This window comes from Rhinatrema bivittatum, chromosome 8, assembly GCF_901001135.1.
Source record: "Rhinatrema bivittatum chromosome 8, aRhiBiv1.1, whole genome shotgun sequence".
NCBI lineage: Eukaryota > Metazoa > Chordata > Amphibia > Gymnophiona > Rhinatrematidae > Rhinatrema > Rhinatrema bivittatum.
The window spans coordinates 258,755,364-258,776,186 of NC_042622.1; the positions used below are offsets into that span (position 1 = coordinate 258,755,364).

General features: G+C 47.0%; 1 protein-coding gene across 3 annotated transcripts in view; it reads left to right on the forward strand.

Annotated features, from left to right (window-relative positions):
• Nucleotides 1-43: 43 nt before the first annotated feature.
• Nucleotides 44-20,823, forward strand: part of NAA40 (N(alpha)-acetyltransferase 40, NatD catalytic subunit) — an 82,592-nt gene continuing 61,812 nt past the window's right edge. The window contains exons 1-2 of one of the 3 annotated variants that reach the window (XM_029614716.1): nucleotides 44-168; nucleotides 15,517-15,612. In XM_029614716.1, the coding sequence (XP_029470576.1) occupies nucleotides 15,574-15,612 (39 nt within the window). In that variant the 5' untranslated portion in view covers nucleotides 44-168; nucleotides 15,517-15,573. Of the gene's footprint in view, nucleotides 169-267; nucleotides 478-581; nucleotides 601-15,516; nucleotides 15,613-20,823 lie in introns of those variants that run through there. The other 2 variants (XM_029614715.1, XM_029614717.1) reach the window with 2 other exon arrangements.

Sequence of the window (20,823 nt, forward strand, 5' to 3'; positions counted from 1 at the left end):
CAACTGCACATGCTCAGGAAAATTCTAACAAATTACTGAGCTGGCACCAGATTCGGCATCGTTGGGCGACATCATGCCAGATGTGAGGCTGTTTGTCCTGCTGTCCGCGGAGCAGGCCTGTTCCAACTAAGCAACTCTTCTGTCCTTCCCGTCCCTTCATGTTGCAAGGTTCGTTTTGAAAACCCAGGCTCCTCTGCTTCCTCTCTCGCTCCCTTCCCTCCCTCAACAACCGTCCTCAAAGCACCAACCGATAAGCGCCTCCAAAGACGGACATTGCACGCCCGCTCGTCTGTAAAGGTGGCCTTGAACGAGGACCGACTGCCTGCCTGCCTGCCTCTGCGCCTGCGCGGAGAGCCCGTCGTGAGCTCGTGCCGAGAGAGCGCGCCCCTAACTTCCTGGATGGCGTTTGAGCCTTTGCTCATGCGCTCTCGGTGCTGGCGCGTCTCGGAGCGGGAGCCGGTACCCGCCGCCATGGGGGTGAGTGAGACTCTCCGCTCCTCACGCACGGGTTTAGGGTAATGGGCAGCAGCAGCAGGGCCTCTATCGCCTCCCTCTCGTGTCATAGAGCGGAGGACGGTAGCTGCAGCCTTTTGGCCTCAGGTGCTTGGGTTCATCCCCCTTTCCCTGACCGTTTATTGCCCTATACCCGTAAGGTCTGCGCGGGGCCTCGATGTACTGGGGTTCATGATTGTGGAAGTGGAAAAAACTGGAGATATGATTGAACAATTTGATTACTTTAGCCATAGAGTGAATCGGCTAACGTTATGTTTGTTAGTATTATTGCTTGTTTGTACTGTAGTGGGTTAAGGCAGGATAGAGAATACCTGTTTGTAACTCCCCAGTATCCCAGCACATAAAACGATTTTGGTGAGAGCTGACTGATTGACCAAGGCCTACAAGTTACCTAAGTGGGATAAATATGCTTTTTTTTTTTTTTTTTTTTTTTTGGGGAGTTGTGCAATGCTGCACACGATAGGCAGTGCTGTCTGTTCACCACGATTATTCCCTGTGCTTGGCTAAATCTGTTATTTGTACAGTACTGTCGATATACTCAGCATTAACACATGAAAGGAGATGATGTATATATAGGCTACAGGATGCACATAAAAGCCAGAAGTAAACTGATACTGAATGTGGCTATAAATGGGGTATCACATTTTGTTTGTCTCCCTTGGGTAGAGGCTTCAGGGTTAATGTGTTGGATTTAGTGTGTGTTATGTGCTGGGCAGGCTCTAGGGCAAAAGGTGCCCCCTCCCTCAACTGATGATGCCCCTTAACCTAGGCCTCTCTTCATCTGTGGTGGGATGGAATCTGCCACCATGAGATGGGTGATGCTGGCAGTGCCCAGGGTGCCCCCAGCTCTTGGTACCCTGGGCAACTGCTCAACTTGCCCACCCCAAAATCCAGCCCTGATTATTTGTTACATAGTTCTTCAAGAGCACTAGCAGAGTTGCTTGTGCAGAACTGTGGTTAACTACACCTGGCCATAGCCAGTCATGTTTTCAGGATATCAACAATGAATGTGCTGAAGATATATTTGCATACATTGGAAAGATGGGATATGCAAAATTATTTCATGGATATCCATTGTGTGTATCTTGGAAACCCAGCTGGTTATGAGATCATGAGGACAGGTTTGGGGAATCAGTGCTTTAACAATGGCCAGACATCTTAGCATAAAAGAATCTCTCCCAGACCTATACACGCAACTGGCAGAGGAAAATCTCTCATTTCTTAGTGTTCATATAGGTGAATCCAGAACCAGTGGGTAATGCATCTCTACCAGCAGATGGAGACGGAGTAAAGCTGACATCACAGTATATATACCCCTGCAGTAACATCAATCTGCCTGTATTTTCTATTTCCAGCAGATGGTGGACGTGTATCTCCCTACTGGGGATTGTTTTAAAGTTTAGGAGAAAAGAAGAAGGAAATTAATTCGCCCCGCTCTCCTGTAGTGATACCTTAAGGTCCCTCCCTCAGTTGGCTTTTTAGCTGGTGTAGACTTAGCTATGTAAAAAAAAAAAGTTGAAAGGCAAGCGGGTGCAGGAAGCCGAGTGCGGTACTAAAGGTATAACCCCTCCTCCCCCCCCCCCCCCCTCCCAGCTGAAGACCATGCTTGTTTGGAACCTGCGATTCTTTCATAGAGATAAAGTACTGGATCTTGTTTCCCAGACATTGAAGATGCTGGAAGTACCTGAGCCAAAGAAAAATCCCATTCTGGTTTCCTTGCATAAAGCCTCATGTTTCTTTCCTATTATGGAGGCTATTCAAGAGTTAATTGATCTTGAATGAGGTACCTCAGAAGCAAACTTTAAAGGGGGACAAGTCCTGGATGGATTGTACCCACTGGATCCAGTTGCGAGAGAGCAAGTGGGTTTTCTGAAGGTGGATCCTCTTGTCTGTTCAGTTATCAAGCAGACCCCTATTCCTGTTGAAGGGGGCGTGGCTTTGAAGGATGCACAGGATAGAAGAATTGAGGCTATCTTTAAGCAGGCCTTTGAGGCAATGACCTTGCATATAGCTTCTTGTTGTTCCCTGGTGGCTCGCTCTTGTTTGCTGCTCTCTCAGGAGGTCAGTGAGTCTGGTGTAAATTCCAGGGCAGTGATGGAACCAGCAACCACTGTTTTGGTAGATGCAGGCTGCAATTTAGTCCGCACTTTGGCCAGTGGCTTTGATAATTGCAGTTAGGCATCAGCTATGCCTGAGAAATGGGTCGGCCGATTCTACTTCAGAGTCTAACCTTATGAAGTTGCCCTTTTAAAGGCTCACTCTTATTTGGAAGTGAGCTGGAGAAAATGAACAATAAGTTTGGTGAGTCCCAGGTTCATCAATTGCCAGAGGATAAGAAACAAGTGCCGCGTTCCTTCAGCTTGAGAGGTTGTACTAGGGGGTTACGATGTTTTTGGCACGTCAGAGGAGCGGCCTTTCAGAGGACTCGATCTTTGGGTGGACCTCCGTTCTTTCATCCCAGGCAGCCCAGAGGGGGAGCAGGCTTGGGTAGTGGAGCACTCCGAGCCTCTCAATGAAAGAGACCAACTTATGGAATGGATGGAAGTGTATCTTTAGGAGATCTCTGCTTCGCATGTTGTAGGAAAAGTCAATGTAAGAGCAGACTTTCTCAGTAGGCAGAGTCTGGAGCCAGGAGAATGAAACGCCTCATCTGACAATTCCAGCTAATCATGGATCGCTGGGGTCTGCTGTTTCTGGACCTGCTGGCGACTTTTCGCTATGCGAAGGTTCCTCGATTTTTCAGTTGCGGGAGAGATCCAAAATCATTGGGCATCAATGCTGTCGTGCAGTAATGGCTGGAGGACAAGCTGCTGTATGCCTTTCCCCTGTGGCCCATGTTGGGCAGAATGGTTTGGAGGGTCAAGAGTCACAGAGGGATGGTGCTTCTGGTGACACCAGACTAGCCCAGGAGACCATGGTATATGGATCTGCAAAGGTTCCTGGTAGACTCCCCTCCCTGGTTTCCAGTGCACAGGGATCTGTTGTGGCAGGGGCCTGTTTTTCACGAAGATCCGACTCGATTTTGTCTTACAGTATGGCCCTTGACAGGGCTGCTTGCTGAAACTTGGATATTCTACTGCAGTGATTGCCACCTTGCTACGAGCTAGAAAGTTCTGTACTTCCTTAACCTATGTGCGGGTTTGGCGAATGTTTAGGTTTGGTGTGAAGATTTGAGAAATTCTTCCTCGTTTGGTTCAGATCCGCTCATTGTTGGAATTTTTGCAGGATGGTTAGATTAAAGGATTGGCCCTTCATTCATTAAAGGTACAGGTAGTGGCTCTTGCCTGTTTCAGGGGTTTTGTGAACATTGGACTCTTGTCAGCTCATCCAGATGTGGCCCATCTCTTGAAAGGAGTGGAAAATCGTCATTCTCCCTTGCAGTTACCAGTGCCCCTGTGGAGTCTCAATCTGGTTTTGGAATTCTTAGTGGGCCCTACATTTCGACTGATGCGTAACCTTTCTTTTCAGTTACTGACCTTGAAAACAGTGTTTCTTGTGGCGATTTGTTCAGCGCATTGAATATCCAAGCTGCAGACCTTTCTTGCTGGGAGCTGTCCCTTCAAGTAACTCCAGGGGGGATATAGCTGCATACTGTTCTTTTCTTTTTGCCAAAAGTGGTTTCGGATTTGTATTTGAATCCATCCATTTCCCTTCCGTTTCTGGATAGAGAAAGGGATGCAGAGGAATATCGCATGTTGCGATCCTTGGATGTTAAGAGAGATTGTGAGGTATGTGGAGGTTTCTAAACCTCTCAGGAAGATGGATTGCCTGTTTATTCTCCACGGTGGAGCTAAACAGGGAGAGCTGATTTCGCAGGCTACAATAGCTCGCTGGATTAAGGAGGTAGTCACGGCCACATATGTGGATGCTGAGCAGCTGTTGCCTAGTCAGATTAGAGATCATTCCAGTAGGGCTCAGGCAATGTCATAGGTGGAGGTGAGGTTATCTCCCGTTGACTTGCCGAACTGCGACGTGGTCCTCCTTACACACCTTTGCCAGATGTTATCGTCTGGATGTGCAGGCCTGGGAGGATGCAGCTTTTGCACATGCGGTTTTGACTGGACTGCGGGCAGCCTCCCATCTTATTCGGGAGTAGCTTGTGTACATCCCATTAATTCTGAATTCATCTAACTAGTTGCTAAGAAATGAGAAATTACTACCTACCTGACAATTTCCTTTTCTTTAGGACAGACAGATGAATCCAGCTTCCTGCTTTTGGCTGCTGATTAATTATGCTATGGTCCTCCTGTGTGGCTATGTGGTTCAGGGGTTTCTGGTAAGTGTTAATCCAGTCCTTAGACTAGTGTTAATACAGTCTTTGTCTGAGCTCTAGTTAGCAGAATCATTCAGAGAATATCCAAGCATCACGGTCTTGTGATCTAGTGCTCTGGATTGGCCATGGCACATGGTATACAGATCTAGTGGGGTGGTTGTAAGGCAGGCCATTGGTACTCCCTCGGAGAAGAGGTCTGCTACTCCAAGGACAAGTGCTACACGAGGACCCCTAATGATTTTCTCTTACAGTTTGACCCTTGAGAGGGCTTATCTAATTGAGAGATTACTCTGAGAAGGCGATCCATATATTATCCAAGGACAAGCAGGATGGTAGTCCTCACACATGGGTGACATTATCCGATGGAACTCGGCATGGAAACTTTTTTGTCAGAATTTCTAGAAACTTTGACTGGCACACTGAGCATGCCAGCATACCGCTAGCTACGTGTCCATGCGGGGTCTCTCTTCAGTCTCTTCCTTTCCGTGAAGCTGTTGCCTTGTGGATGCAGAGCTTGCACTCTTTTTGGCAGTTTTTACAATTTTTGCAGTTTTTCCCTTCCACGCGTCATGTAGGGTCCTCTTCTGCAATCTGATGAGTCCTTTGTACATTCATGGTCGATCGCAGACGGCTTCCTCACCCAGTGTCCACCAACTATCGAATGTGCGCTGTGTACTTTTTGCGATGGCATCGACTGGCTTTCGCCGGTGTTCCCAGTGTCCCCGGATTATGTCCATCACAGATCCCCATGAAGTCTGCGTCCTTTGCCTGGGGGTGCCCCATGATGTCTGCGATTGTGACCTCTGTGCCCAAAACATTGGATCCTTCTTCGGCCTCGGGGACCTCCACCCTGCTCGGGAAGGAGGTCCCGGTCTCGACCCTGTTGGGGTCGCCCCCTCAACCATTCCCTGGCCCTGAGTTAGAAACCAGTGACTGGCTGCAGTCTTTGTCATCCCGTTCTCAGTCGGGTTCCTCGCCATCAGTTCCAGGCAAAGACCAGGGTGACCATCAAGAAAGATTGAAGAAACATCGACATCGGTCATCATCTTCTAAGTCAGACCATGGATAGGCATTGGCGTCTGTGCCTCCCACAAAGTGGTCTTGGGCAGAGGAAGCGATTCCCTCCGACCCCCCCCTTCAATGCCTCCAGACGGCCTCCACCAACACCAGTGGAGGGCTCTGTGCCCTTCAGTGCTCCAGGGGATGTCTTGATTCAGCCTTCTCTTCCTCAAGCCGTTTTATCCTCTGCCTTTGAGGAGGAGTTAGGCGCGTGCGGTTGGTGGTTGGCTGGGCCCTGCAGGGCTTCGAACCTCCGGTTCCACCTGGACCACCACCGCTTCAGGAGCCACATCCACTGGTGCTTACGCCATTGTTGGAACGGCTTGATATGCTGCTCGGTGTTTTACAGACGCAACCAGCACTGATGCCCCAAGTCCCTTTTGCGGCCAAAGGGAGCATCGCTGCCACCGCCACCGGGCCCTATCCCGGCGAGCGACGACTCAGAGGAGGATGGGCCATCTGGTTCGGTGGCGTCTCGGGCATGCATGGCACTCCACCACCTCCCGCCTCCCCCAAGACCATCAGGGTCTGTGTCATCGGTGCCTTCGGTTCCCCTGCACCCCCCGACACTGTTGGATCCGTCTGCGCTTTTATGGCCTTGAGGCCCGCCGATGCCTTTGGTTCCTCCCTTGGTGCCTTCGAGGCCCGTGCTTCAAACGCATTTGTGCCTTTGCCTCCCCCCTCCCCCCCCCCCGGCATCCCCAGAGGGACGCAGTAAAGAGGGGGGCCCCTTATGACCCCTGGGAAGGGGAGGCGTCTGTCCTCCACTGAGGAATCAAAGGACCTACTTTCCGAGCCCTCTCCTCCGGAGGAATGGTGGAAATCTCCCCCGGAGGATCTCTCATTCGCGGGATTCATGAAAGCCATGGCAAAAATCGGTGCCTTTCTAGCTTTTAACTGAGCAATACACTTGGCACAGGTTGCTTGAGATTCTGCAATTCATGGATGCCCCAAAAGAGGTAGTGGAGGTGCCAGTCCATGACATCTTCAAGGAACTGGTAGCCTGCCTTTGGAAGCACCCCATCTAGGTGCCACCTGTGAACCGTAAGACAGATGCAGTTTTAGTCCAGCCTACCACCGATTTTGAGTGCCGCAGCTCCCCCACCAATCAGTGATGGTAGAATCAGCTCTGAAGAAGACGAAGAGGATCCGCACCGATGCCCTAGGCCACCGTGATTTTCAGGGTGCAATGTTAACTGCCTGAATTACTTGTTACCAATTATATTTAGGTCAGTACTCCCAAAACCTGTAGAAACAGGCCCTGGAGTTCAGTGAATGCTTGCCACAGCAATTCCAGGAGGATTTCCAAAAGATTGTACAGCAGGGCCTTGAGTGTGAAAAGCACGAAGTCCGCTCTGCTTATGATGTCTTCGAGACAGCTATGAGAACCACTGCAGCGGGCATTGGGGCTTGGCGAACGGCATGGCTATGTGCCTCAGATCTATGCCCTGAAGTCCAGGACCACTTGGCTGATTTGCTATGTATGGAAGAAAATCTGTTTGGAGGCGGTAGCACAACTGAAGGGACTATCAGGAGACTCTTCAGCAATTGTCAACCAGTACCTCTGACACCCAGCCACCCAAGAAGCCCCCTTGGCAATACCCAAAGAGGCCTTTTTATCAGCTTAGAAAATACTACCCATCAGCACTGAGGGCCAGGCCTCAATGGCCTCCTCCCAGAGCGAGGCCAAGACAACCTAGGATGCCCCAGATAACCACAGTTCTACTGCACAACTCCGCCATGGGGTTTTGACTGGCAGCAAGGGAGCATGAGCCAGCCCTCTCTGCAGGGCACCCCCCCCCCTCCCAGTTCCAGCTGTGCATAGATCACTTTGGACCTTTGGGTCCTATCCATCGTGCGTCAGGGCTATAGGTTGCATTTCCAACGAGATCCACCCCGCTCACCTCTCTGTCACTGGTGGAGAGCAACAGGGGATTTACAGATACTTCGGGTAGAGCTCTCCGCCCTCGTTCTGCCTCAAGCGGTCAAATCTGTTCCGCCTAGTCAGCAGGGCAAGGGGTTCTACTCCAGGTATTTTCTAATCCCCAAGAAAATGGGCGGCTTCCGGCCCATTCTGGACCGGAGGGCCTTAAACTGTTTGTTTGGTGAAGGAAAAGTTCAAAATGGTCTCGTTGGGCACCCTGATTCCCCTTCTCAAAGCAGGAGACTGGCTCTGCTCCCTCGATCTAAAAGACACTTACGTCCATATCCCCATCTTTTGGGCAGATTGGCTATACTTGCGATTCCTTGTTGATGGGAATCACTTTCAGTATCGCGTTCTGCCCTTTGGCCTGGTGTCCACACTTCGTGTCTTTACCAAATGTCTGGCAGTTGTTGGAGCCTATCTTAGGAGGTGGAGGATTCGTGTTTTCCCGAACCTCGACGATTGGCTTATCAAGAGCAACTCCAAACAAGGGGCACAGAGTACCATGCACATCACGATCCAAATTTTGGAAACTCTGGGATTTCTGATCAACTATTCAAAATCCCACCTCCAACCATCCTTACAACTGGACTTCATTGGGGCTCGACTGGATACCGTCCAAGAGAAGGCTTTTCTGCCTCTGGACAGGGCGGAGACCCTTGCTTGTTCCTGTGTCTTGGCACACCAGTTTCTCCGTTTGCTGGGCCACATGGTGGCGACAGTGCATATCATTCCCTTTGCTTGACTGCACATTTGCAGAGCGCAGTGGACGATGCATTCTCAATGGTGTCAGCCTACCCAAGATATGTGTGCTCATGTCCTAATCACCACACTGTTATAACAATCTCTCCAGTGGTGGGCAATTCCCCCCCCCCCCCCCTTCCAATCTGGAGCAGGGATCCCCCTTTTGGAGCCCACAACCCCAGGCCACCCTCACCACCGACGCGTCTCGAACAGGGTGGGTAGCACATGTTGCGGGACTCCACACCCAGGGGCTTTGGTCCACACAGGAATCGCAGTCCCAGATCAACTTCTTGAAGTTGTGAGTGATTCGTTATGCTCTACAGGTGTTCCGAGAGCAGCTCCTGAAGAAGGTGGTTCTTGTTTTAGATCGACAATCAGGTAGCTATGTGGTATCTGAACAAAAAGTAGGGAACGGGGTCCTTCACCCTCTGTCAGGAGGCGGTCCACATTTGGTCTTGGGCCATCGTCAGTGGCATCACTCTTAGGGCAGTGTACCTCTCGAGTGTGGACAACACTCTAGCAGATTCCTTGAGCCATGCCTTTCGACCTCACAAGTGGTCCCTCAGTCAAGAGGTAGCGAACCTGATCTTTTGCTCCTGGGGGACCCTGGACATAGACCTCGTTGCCTCCCTGGAAAACAGGAAGGTGGTCCGCTTCTGCTCTGTAGGCTGGAGGAGCAGTGGATCGATGGCGGATGCTTTTTCGATTCACTGGGGCACCGAGCTGCTGTATGCTTACCCTCCCTTTCCTCTCATCTCAAAAATGCTTCAAAAGCTGCAGTAGGATCAGGGTTCCATGATCCTTCTTACGTTTATTTGCTCAATATAGCTTGTATGTCTGAGCCAGAGAGGATGCTGCTTCAGGTTCAGAGATCTTACCAGCAAGTTTAGCAGTCCTTTATTCTTTTGGAAGCGCTATAGTTGGGGAGATCATTTGAGTTGTTTTTTAGCTTGTTACAGGACAATGGCAGGCTGCGGCAAACACAGGAGCTTATAGGAGGTGACATTAGCAAACCTTTTAGTTTCTCTTCATCTGCTGGTTGGTGGGCATAACTCGTGTTTGGACTGATCTGGCTGGACTTAAGGAAATTATCAGGTAAGTATAAATTTCTCCTTATGCACACAAAAAATGTTTTGTGCATATAAATCACAAATGAGACTCCCCCTGAGATTAAAATGTGTATTCAGCCTATGCCGAACACACATTTTAACTCTGGTTTGTGCCCATGTTTACCAGTCAGCGCACTTTAACTCCTGATGCATTAGCATAACATTAGCTTACTGCATCTAGAGTTTAAAAAAAAACCCAAACCAAAAACAACAAAACCCTAGGTATTAAGAAACTGCGCTAAATTGGGACTTCTGGAGATGACATCTTCCTGAGCGGAGGTCTATGCTCGATGCTCTTTGGGGGTCCGTGGCCTTTCAAATGAGATCTTATACAAATTTCATCAGAATCATTAGAATTTTCTACACAGCATTCTTGTGGACCCTTGCTGCTTCTCTCTCTACTATCACCTTACACCATGTCGAGCCGGGGGAGGAGGACAACTGTAGATAAATCCTCTAGTTCAGAAGACAAAATGGCGACAGAGTTCAACACAACATCAAACGGCGTCTCGGAGATCCTGCTTATAAATGACAAATTGCAGAAATTGTAATCGTCTCTCGATGAGCTGCATGATAAATGGGCGAACGAGCAACCCCGAATCGCCGCGATAGATGCATGTGTCACGTGCCACAGAGTGGCAAGAGCAGGCTGAGGCCAATATGGTGACCCTACGCACAAAAAATCTAGAGCTGGAAGAGAATCTAGACAACCTGGAAAATCGTTCAAGGAGAAACAACATCTGAGCTGTAAGTTTTCCAGAATCGCTGCAAGCAAACTCGCTACATCACTGGTTTGAAGAATGGTTACCCAACGCCCTGGGAGTCGACGTCAATGCGAGATCCATAATGGTGGAACGAGCACACCGATTGGGTCCCTTGGTAGACTCGAATCGCAGACCGTGACAATCCATCGCACGCTGTCTACACTATATGGACAAAAATAATATTCTTCAAGCATATCAAAAAAAAAAAAAAAAAGAGCTACAGTATGAAGGCCACAAAATCTCTCTCTTTCCTGATTTCTCCACCAGAGTGTTGGCCACCAGCAAAGACATGACGCCATACTGCACCCAGTTATATGATAAAGGGATCCGGTTCGCCCTCCAGTTCTCTGCTTGACTGAGAGTGCATTATTGTGGAGAAGCCAAAGTTTTCACGATGAAGGACGAGGCGCACTTGTTGGAAGGTTTGCAATAGACTATTTATTTGCGCCACCCTAACTCACAATTCTCCATAATTAAGTATCTGTCTTGATGAACATGCTGCTAAGACCATACAGGCCACTTCAAGGGGCTAAACCCGTGCACTTCAGTTGGGCGCAGACCCCTGGAGCACCTGAGTTCCTGGCCAGTGCGGACTACCACGTGGGAGACTGGAGCTGCCAGCAGAGGATCGTGAACGTTGCAAGGCCTGGACCAGGGCTCAATGTTTAGGGCTGTGGGGAATATTGTTGCTGTGGGTATTCGGGGTGTATGACTTTTAAATCAAGTATAAATGGGCATGTTTGAGTGTGTGTATGGAATGAAGAGGGGGTGGTGATGTTTATGGTCTTTTCTGTAAAAAAGTGATAGGGGCCTTTCATAGGATATCAAAGGCAGCGTATAGGAGTCGTCTCTGCTGGGAACTCCTGTTGCCATGGGAGATCTATTCTGCAGAAAGGTGGAATGTCCAGTCTTACTGTAGGATCCCTTAACATAGGCCTAAACTCTCCTGTCAAAAGAGAGAAAATGCTACAATATTTTGAACACAAAAGCATAGCAGAAGCCTTTTTACAGGAAACACACTTATCAGCTACTGAACATCAGAAGCTCAAAAGAGAGCAGGTTGGTCATGGTTTTTATTCCTTCTCTAGCCAACGGGGGGGGGGTGTTGCCATCCTGATAGCCAAGAACCTCACTTTTACTTGTAAGGACACAACATCGGATCCGGAAGGTAGATAGATAGATACATAATTGTGAGGGGAGTCCTGCAGGGGCTCAAAGTCCTGCTAGTAAACATTTATGCCCCCAATTCCTACTTTCAATGTTTTTTTTTCTCAGTTGACCTCTCAAGTAGCCCCATGGTCTGAGTATACAGTACTAATGGGGGGAGATTTTAATACCACTGATAATCCCACCATAGATTGTAAACCCCCCCTAAAACTAAAAAAAAAAAAAAAAAAAAAAAAAAATCAAGCAGATTTAGATATCAGCTACTTATGTAAGGATTTGCAGCTGATCGATGTGTGGCAGGCAGTTCACTTGGAGGAGGCGGGCTTCACACATTACTCTCTCCAACCGGGTATACACCAGATTGGACTATCTATTGTCGGAAACTCTATATTCTAGGGTGGAAGTCTGTAATATTGACCTTGTAGTCTTCGCAGACCATGACACGGTACTATGCCATCTGGAATTTGCTCCAGATGCCCAACCCTCCAGGCGTTGGAGAATGTCCCCCTGGTTGCATGAAAATCCCCAATTTGTTTTATTTCTTAAGGAGAAATGGGAAGCTTATGTGTCTTAATGATACGGAAGATGTGGACAATATTACCTTTTCGAATGTCGCAAAGGCAGTGTTGCGCAGCCATATCCTGGCTTACTCTGCATACAAAAAAAAAGAAATACCAACAAGACCTTCTAGACCTTACAAAAAAAATACTCTCTAAAACAATTGCATGCCCCAAACATTAGCTGATTCCACTAAAAAGGAATTGATGCAATCAGACAGGAGATGAACGCCCTTCTCACAGCAAAAGCGCAGCACAACTTGCTGTATTATGTTTAAATTATATCAGTAGGGAAATAAATCCGGGAAGTTACTTGTAATTAAGGGCAGTAGGGGCCCGTGGGGGTTAATCCAGGGTCTTCAGTTGAAGTCTCGGTATGCCACTCGTACTTTGGAAATTCTATCCAGTTTTGTTGACTATTTTCAGCGAATATACACTTCTGTACCTTCCAATTCGAATAGGGATGAATTTTTCAAAGAGCTGACTGTTCCGTGCTTCTCCAAAGAGACCAAACAATATCTGGCGGCCCCTGTTCAATTGAAAGAAGTGCTTGAAGTTATTTGGAAGCTACCATTAGCCATGTCCCTGGGACCAGATGGATTCAGCCCTGAGTTTTACAAATTACTAGGACCCCAAATAGCACCATATATGATCCCCATGTTTCATGCAGCGCACACTTGGGGCTTCTTTGGGGGAGAACAAAATGTTTCCACTATAGTATTAATTCCCAAACCAGGAAAAAATGCAGAATCCCTTGATTGCTATAGGCCAATATCATTTTTTAACCAAGACATAAAAATATTAGCGGCCGTGTTGGTGGCATGCTTGAATCGGGTAATACAACAGATCGTACATAGAGATCAAACCAGATTTATTAAAGGCCGCCTCTCAGTGACCAATTTAAGGCCCTACAGGCTCCCACTCAAAGCAATCCGGATGGCATGTTGCTTAGCTTAGATGCGGCTAAAATGTTTGATTGTGTGGAATGGCCCTATTTTTTTGGTCCCTGGACAGTTTTTTGGTGTTGGGGAAGATTTCATTGCCTGGGGTTCGGCTTCTGTATTGTCAACCACAGGCCCAAATCCTGGTCATTGGGGTACTTTCAGATTTTTTTTCCCGCTGGGCAGAGGTACCCATCAAGGATGCCCCCTCTCCCCCCCTACTCTTTATACTCTCTTTGGAACCATTGGCTCTCAGGCTGCGCAACTTAGACCAGTATCAAGGTATCCTTTTGCAAAACCAACAGGTCAAGATGAGATTTGCTATTATGATGCTTTTTATTAGGAACTCAAGGGAAGTGCTAAGTGATATACTGCATACCATATCCATATTTGGCTTTTTTGCAGGCTTCCACTTGAACCTTGACAAATCTGAAACCTTGCCCTTTGATGCATTTCTGCCACAACAGTGGCAGGGTCCCTTCCCCTTGAGCTGGGCACAATCTTCTATATGCTATTTGGGAATTCACCTGGATGCCAGGAACAAAAAATTATGAGGCAAATATTATACCCATAGTCGAAAAACCAAGGCTTCAGCTTCGTCGTTGGAAAGACCTTCCACTATCTTTTCTGGGGCGATGTGCTCTTTTCAAGATGGTGGTCCTTCCAAAGTTTTTCTGTTGTCTTCAGATGCTCCCTATTTGGTTAAAGGAGAGGGATATTAGAACTTTTTGATCTATGGTTGGCTCGTTTCTCGGGGGGGGGGGGGGAAGCAGGCCAGGGTCAAATTTGATGTACTCAGGCTCGATAAGAAATTGGGTGGAGTAACACTACCTGACCTACGTCTGTACAACATTGCTTGCCTTATATGTCAAATCCATGATTGGGCTGCAGGGCACACCAAATTTGATGTTGAAGGTTTGTTCCAAGATTGGGTCACCCCTTTTTTCACCCCTCAACCTTCTACATTTACCCCCCACTAGTATAGCCTCTGTGCTCCCCATCCTGTTTTGGCTGAGAGCCTATGGCAAGGTGTGGCACTAGTTGATTGGGTGCAGCTGGCGTGTTTCTCCTTTCATATCTTTAGTGGGTAATAATGATTTCATACCGGGTCGGGGAAGTGGGGTCTTCAGGACATGGGCCAAAAAAGGCTTCCGCCTCCTCTCCCAGTGGGTAGATGAGGAAACGAATACCTTTTATTCTTTTCAACAACTTCAAACACAGTGGAAGATCCCCCAAACGCAGTTCTTCGTGTATCTGCAAGGATGCCAGTATAATTATCAAATGTGTAAGGGAGATCTTAGTCTATTAGAATCTTCCTCATCAGTCATAACTTTCTTCAATATGCCCCCCCCCCCCCTACAAGTTTAATAAAATTGCAGTTTGGATCATGTAATTGAAGCCCACTCTTCCCAACCCACTTCTAACTTGTTTGGCTGGGGAGTGGAGGGTTGATCTGGGGAAACCTGTCACAGTTGAAATTGTGAAAAAATGTTTCTTTGGTGTCAGTTACCATCTGCTACCCTGTGAGAGATTCAATTCAAATTGTTGCATTGAGTTTACTTATCGAGAACGCAGGGGGTCAAAATGCACCTTTGGGACTCTGACCACTGCCTTACATGCAATGTCCAAGTGGGGACTCTCTGCCACATGTTCACTGGATGTCCTAAATTGAATGGATACTGGTCACAAATTCGGGAACTAGTGGAACAGGTACTCGGCAGACCGGTGCCCTGGTCAGGAGCTCTATTCTATCTACATCTGCTCAGCGATGGAGCCTCCCTTCCAAGAAGGGGTAGCCAGTTTCTTTCCATTGCCTTGTTCCTGACTAAAAAACACTTTCTGCTCCATTGGAACTCACTCTTTGCCTTCAGTATACGATTGGTGAATCTCATTGCAGCAACATGCTCAGCTGAAACTTTTCTGGAAAAAGTCGATCCATCAAACCAAGCGCCTGCTCATGTTGAAGGACTATTTCCTGTTGTGGAAGAAAGCAGCCACACTACTTTAAAAAGTGCTACCATCTCAACTCTACGTGTGTGTGTGAGTGTGTATGTATGTGTGGTGAGTATATGGTAAGGGGAAGGAAACTTTTTATTGGAAAAAAAAGAAAAATACAAGAGGAGATAGTCATCATTGATATCGGTTGTGTCTGTAAAAACTTACTGTGTTAACTATTTGTTGTTGTTTTCGGCCCAAATTTCTCTTTGGTTTCAATAAAAGAGATAAAAAAAAACCCGAAACTGCGCTGAATTTCATTGCACAGTTCTAACTCACCATTATTGCTCCAGCCCCAAAGTTAGCTTTGTTAAATGGTAGATATTACATAGGACAGAGAAAGGAGAGCAACTAATGGAAATTTAGGGGTCGACCCAGCTTTTAATAGCATACCAATCTCTTTTTTAGGATGTATGATTCATAAAACTCACAGCTTCCCTTTCCTTTTTTGTTTTCTAAATCCTGTTCAGAGAAAGTCTAGTAAAGCAAAGGAGAAGAAACAGAAGCGCTTGGAAGAGCGGGCAGCCATGGATGCCGTCTGTGCGAAGGTGGAAGCAGCCAATAAGGTAACTTCCTTGTCCCAAGTGCACTTTAAAAGCAGCATTTCAATTCAGCTAAACTTTCAGAGAGGAAACATACACTTTAAGTACTGTCAGGGGTACAGCACACCATGCATTGTTTACTCCCTGGCAGCTATCTGTCCCTTGCTTTGGGATATTGTCTGCATTCTGTGAGTTGCTTTCTGGTAGAGTCTGGCAGGGTTGAGGAGGCAGCCAGAAGCAGATGAGATCATCAATCTGTCCTGTATATGAGTGTAGTAGTAATCGGTATGTGTCTGGTTTCCCTCTCCGGAGAGTATTGTGAATAAATCCTTTAAGATTGTTACCTCCTAGCAGCAGATCAGTGCCTCCAATAGTGAGATCTGGGCAGTTTCTTTTCCAGGTGGTGTGTAATGAGCTAGAGACCTGTCCAGGGGAGACAGCTCTACAGAGAGTCAATCTGAGGAGAATAGGACTTGCCAGTCCAGACAAATTGGTTATGTCCCCCCTGATGGCAGATGGAGACAGGAAAAAAGCTCAAAGCTGACTTCACGCCTTCTAAAGGGATCTGGTGCTGTCGTCATTTCTTCAGTATTTCACTGTCTCCAGCAAATGGTGCAGATGTATGGACTGGTGTTGCAACTACAAATAGGCTGTTTTCAGGAATGCTTTAGGCCCAGGTTTCCAGTGGAGCATAGGCCAAATCTTGGGGGCATTTTGGGCAATGGTCCTGGTGGGACTGATTCTCTCTTGGGAACCAACTCAGGTGGTGCTGGGTGACTTTGTTACTTGGGTCTGGCAGCAGAAGCTACTAATAGCACACACTCCCTCTATTCTTGGAGAGCAAAAGGGAGGCCATAAAGTTTATTTATCCAAAAAAAAAAAAAAAAAAAAAAGCTTGCAGTACAGCCTTTTACCTGGATTGTCTTCTATAGTGCTATGCCGGATTTGGTCTTGATAAGGGGATCTGGGGTGATCAATCTTCTCTCTCTCTCTCCCCCTCAACTTGCCTCCAGGGAGGCATAGCACTGCAGCAACAAACTCAGCAGCCACAGCCTAAGCAATGTCTCTCAATAGAGACAGAGCAATTAGCCACGATTGAGGTTTAATCAGTATTTTTGACTCCATTCAACCAAACCAACAAACCTGGAAGTACAAGAAATTGTAAACATTTTTTAAAAGTCAGTGGAGTGGAGATCACATGATGTGGTGAGTGCGGCGGGACGGCTTCTCGCTGAGCTCCGGGCTGTGCAGCACTTCCCCACTTAATTTGTGGCTATTTTAAAGAACATATCCCTGCACTGAAAGCAGCAAAAGCTGCATATGTCGATCGTGCAGAAATCCCCGTTGGCAATGCCTGCAAAGATAGCGAGGAAAGACGAAAGAAGGTGCGGGACAGGAGGGCAAGATGGCAATGCAGGGGCCAGATGATCATGGCAGAGACAGCTCTAAGCAAAGCCTCACTCTACCATGGAGGAAATAAGAGAGGCAGTGATCGAAGCTTTAGATGGCAAACTAACAGCATTTCCGCTCAGATTTCTTCCCTACAAAACGCTATTGCTGACTACGCATTTCGTTTGGACACAGTGGGAGGGAGAACCTCGGCCCTTGAAGACGACGTTGGAGATCTCACTGCCAAAGTAAGCAACCTAGAAAAGACATGCCAGGCCCAGGGAGAGAAAGTGGGCGATTTAGAAAATAGGGCCAGACGATCCAGTATCAGATTTCTGGGATACTAGAAATAGTGGAGGATGCCTCCTTGAGAACAACTTTATTGCCATGGTTGATTAACAGTTTAGGTTTAAACGATATTCAGGGGTCACTGGAGATAGAATACACCGACTAGGGGCTAGATCTCCAGAGCACCAGAGGCCCAGGATAGTCATCGCAAAAATTCTCAATTTTCACCATAAACAACTTATTCTCCAAGCCGCCCGCAGGCACGAAGGTCTGACCTTCCAAGACTCGGATTATTCAGCTAAGGTGTCAGCGCTTTGAAAAGCATTTGTACCAATTTGCAGTTCTTTAGTGGACAAAAGCATTCGCTTCACCCTACAGTTCCCAGCTAAACTGCGAGTGAACCACGAGGGCAAATGGAAATCTTATGAAACACCGGATGAAGTTAAAGTGTGTTTGGACAGTTTGAATAAGTGACTTTCTTGGAACTGTATTCTGTATCGCGCAGGGATATAAACGAAGAGAAGTGGGAGGGCTGCACAGCCTGGTCACGTCCCAAATGATCTCCCAGAGGGACTCTTTGAGCCTTACAGGTTGTGTTCAGGGGAAGGGAGAGGGTGGGGAGGGAGAGGGAGGGCAGGGACATCAGAATATGGGCATTATTGGATGTTTGGTTTTTACTGTCTGTTTTAAGACAGTTCACAGAGGTGGTGGGACTATGCTTCTGAGATGTGCGTCAGGTTGGCTGGGAGTCTGGTCCCTCTTACTCTTTACTTTTCATGCTGTATCAACCTATGCCCCCAAAGAACGATGATGGGGTTAAGTACAGATGCATTTCCTGGAATATAGATGAGCTTGGGTCCCCTATCAAAAGGAAAAAAATGTTTCAATACCTGGCCTCCAGACATTTATCCAAGTACACCTTGGAGCCATCTCTGCTTACCATCAAGAAGTAGGGGATGCCCCGATAACAGCTGAACCCCTGGTGAGTTGCTTCATGAGAGGCTTATTACAGCTTAAACCACCTCTACGGCCACCGGTCGTGGCATGGGACCTCAGTGTTGTCCTTGCACGGCTCATGCATACTCCTTTTGAGCCCTTGCACTCCTGCGAACTCAGATATCTTACATGGAAAGTACTTTTCCTAGTAGCCATCACGTCTGCTTGCAGGGTAAGTGCGTTACAGGCCCTTGTGTCCTACTCACCCTACATGACCGGGTGGTTCACCATACTCACCCTAAATTCCTTCCTAAGTGGTAACTGATTTCCACTTAAATCAGTCTATAGCCTTGCCCGCTTTCTTCCCAAGACCTCACGCTCACCTGGGTGAGTAAGCTCTGCACACCTTGGACTGTAAGAGTGTGCTTGCTTTTTATTTAGACCGCACCACAGTCCATAGGAAGTCCATCCAACTCTTTTTTGTTTCTTTTGATAAAAACAAACTCGGAATTGCGGTGGGCAAGCAGACACTCTCCAACTGGCTTGCAGACTGCATTGCATTCTGCTACCAGCAAGCAGGCCTTCCACTGCAGGGACGAGTGAAGGCACGCTACGTCAGACCCATGGCAATGTCGGTAGCACACTACCGTTCAGTACCGATTGCCGACATTTGCAGGGCTGCGACATGGAGCTCTCTCCATACCTTTGCAGCTCACTACTGTCTAGACAAGGCTGGACGACAAGATTTGTCTTTGGCCAATCTGTCCTAAGGAATTTATTCCCAGTGTAGAAACCCAACTCTTCCTTCCTCGACCTGCTGTAAATTTCAGGCTGCCTTATTATTGCCAACAGCACCACAGTTGTTGTGCCTGTTTCACATTTTGAGTGCTGGTTGGCCTCCTGTATTATAAGTCAGCCTGTAGCTTGCTGTTCACCCATATGTGAGGACTACCATCCTGCTTGTCCTGGGAGAAAGCAGAGTTGCTCACCTGTATTAGGTGTTCTCCCAGGACAGCAGGATGTTAGTCTTCACGAAACCCACCCGCCACCCTGCGGAGTTGGGTTCGTTACCATTTTCTTATTCGCTCGTACTTTTGCTACAAACGAGACTGAAGGGGGACCCCTGGTGGCTACAGGGTTAGTGGCATGCTGGGCATACTCAGCGGGCCAGTCAAAGTTCTAGAAACTTTGACAAAAGTATTCTGGGACAGGGCTCCATCTGATGATGTCACCCATATGTGAGGACTAACATCCTGCTGTCCTGGGAGAACACCTGTTACAGGTGAGCAACTCTGCTTTCTTATACATTCCCAAAAACAATGATATAATGTTCCTGGAGCGTCCCCACACTTTAAACATCTATCGGAATTGGCTAGTTGGACTTTGTAAGCCCATACCGGCGAAACATACATACATAAAACGGAGAAATTTAAATTGCACTTCCCATAATTGCACATTCTCAGATATTTCATTAAGATGTTCAAAGCAGTCTTGAATCATGGGAAGTGTAACCAATCTAGACATCTCCTGATTCCAACTTGTAACCAGCTCCGGTAGAGCCGAAACACCCCACACCTTTTCCAAAGCTGCTATCTCCTTCTTCTTTTTTTTTTTTTTTTTAAATTTATATTTTGAGTTTTAAATGTTCAACAATATCCAACATTTTTGGAATCCAGAAATAATAAACCATTTAACATTCAATGATACTTAAGGTTCCATAAATTAAACATCAAAACTATTGTTTCCCCTCCCCCCCCCTCTCTTTCCACAACTTCAGTTCTTGGCAAGACTCAGCAATCAAGCCCTATGAAGTGAAGATTATTATATTTGTTTGTGGAACACAAGTACAGCATTTACATCATTATAAGGAAAATATCAACATGAGATAGTAGAAGATGATGAGGAGGTATAATAAAGATGAGTATGTAGGATTATGTGTGATGCTACATCTTTATCGGTCCACTTCGTTGGCATCGAATCAATATTGAAGGAGACCAACCATTACTTGTTAAATCCCTTAGACAACCAATCCTCTAGCGGGTGCCAAATTGACAAATACCTCTGATGCAACTGATTTGCATTAGCCATCCCTTTATATACCACCCAGAGCTTGTGTAATCTTACCCTAGGCCTCCCTCCGAGGGCAAATTAGCCGATCCCCACAATAAAGCCATCTCACAGTGAGCAGCCATGATAATAAGGTGAGCAAGCTTCCATTTGTCTGAAGGGATATCAATAGACAGGTTCAAAAGAGCATGTTCTGGTGGGTTTTTTTTTTTGGTTTTTTTTTAAATATTTATTGACTTTTTTACATTTTACAGAACAGTAGTAGTATAAATGTCAGTATTAATCAATTCTTACAAACACAAAGAAATAGAACAGTAAATCGAAAGATAAACAAATACTACCCCATTTATATGTCATATCTTTATAAGAAACTGGGGGACATGATGTATTATGAGCAGAAAAAATAGGGAATTATAATCAAAATAGGATTGCTTTAGGAATTAACCAGTGAATTTCCCCTTATACCAACTCCCTTCACAGGCTAGTTGGAGTGCGAGTCAAGATAAACATGGAGTTGCTCAGGTTCTCTAAATATATAACGAGAGTTTTGAGATA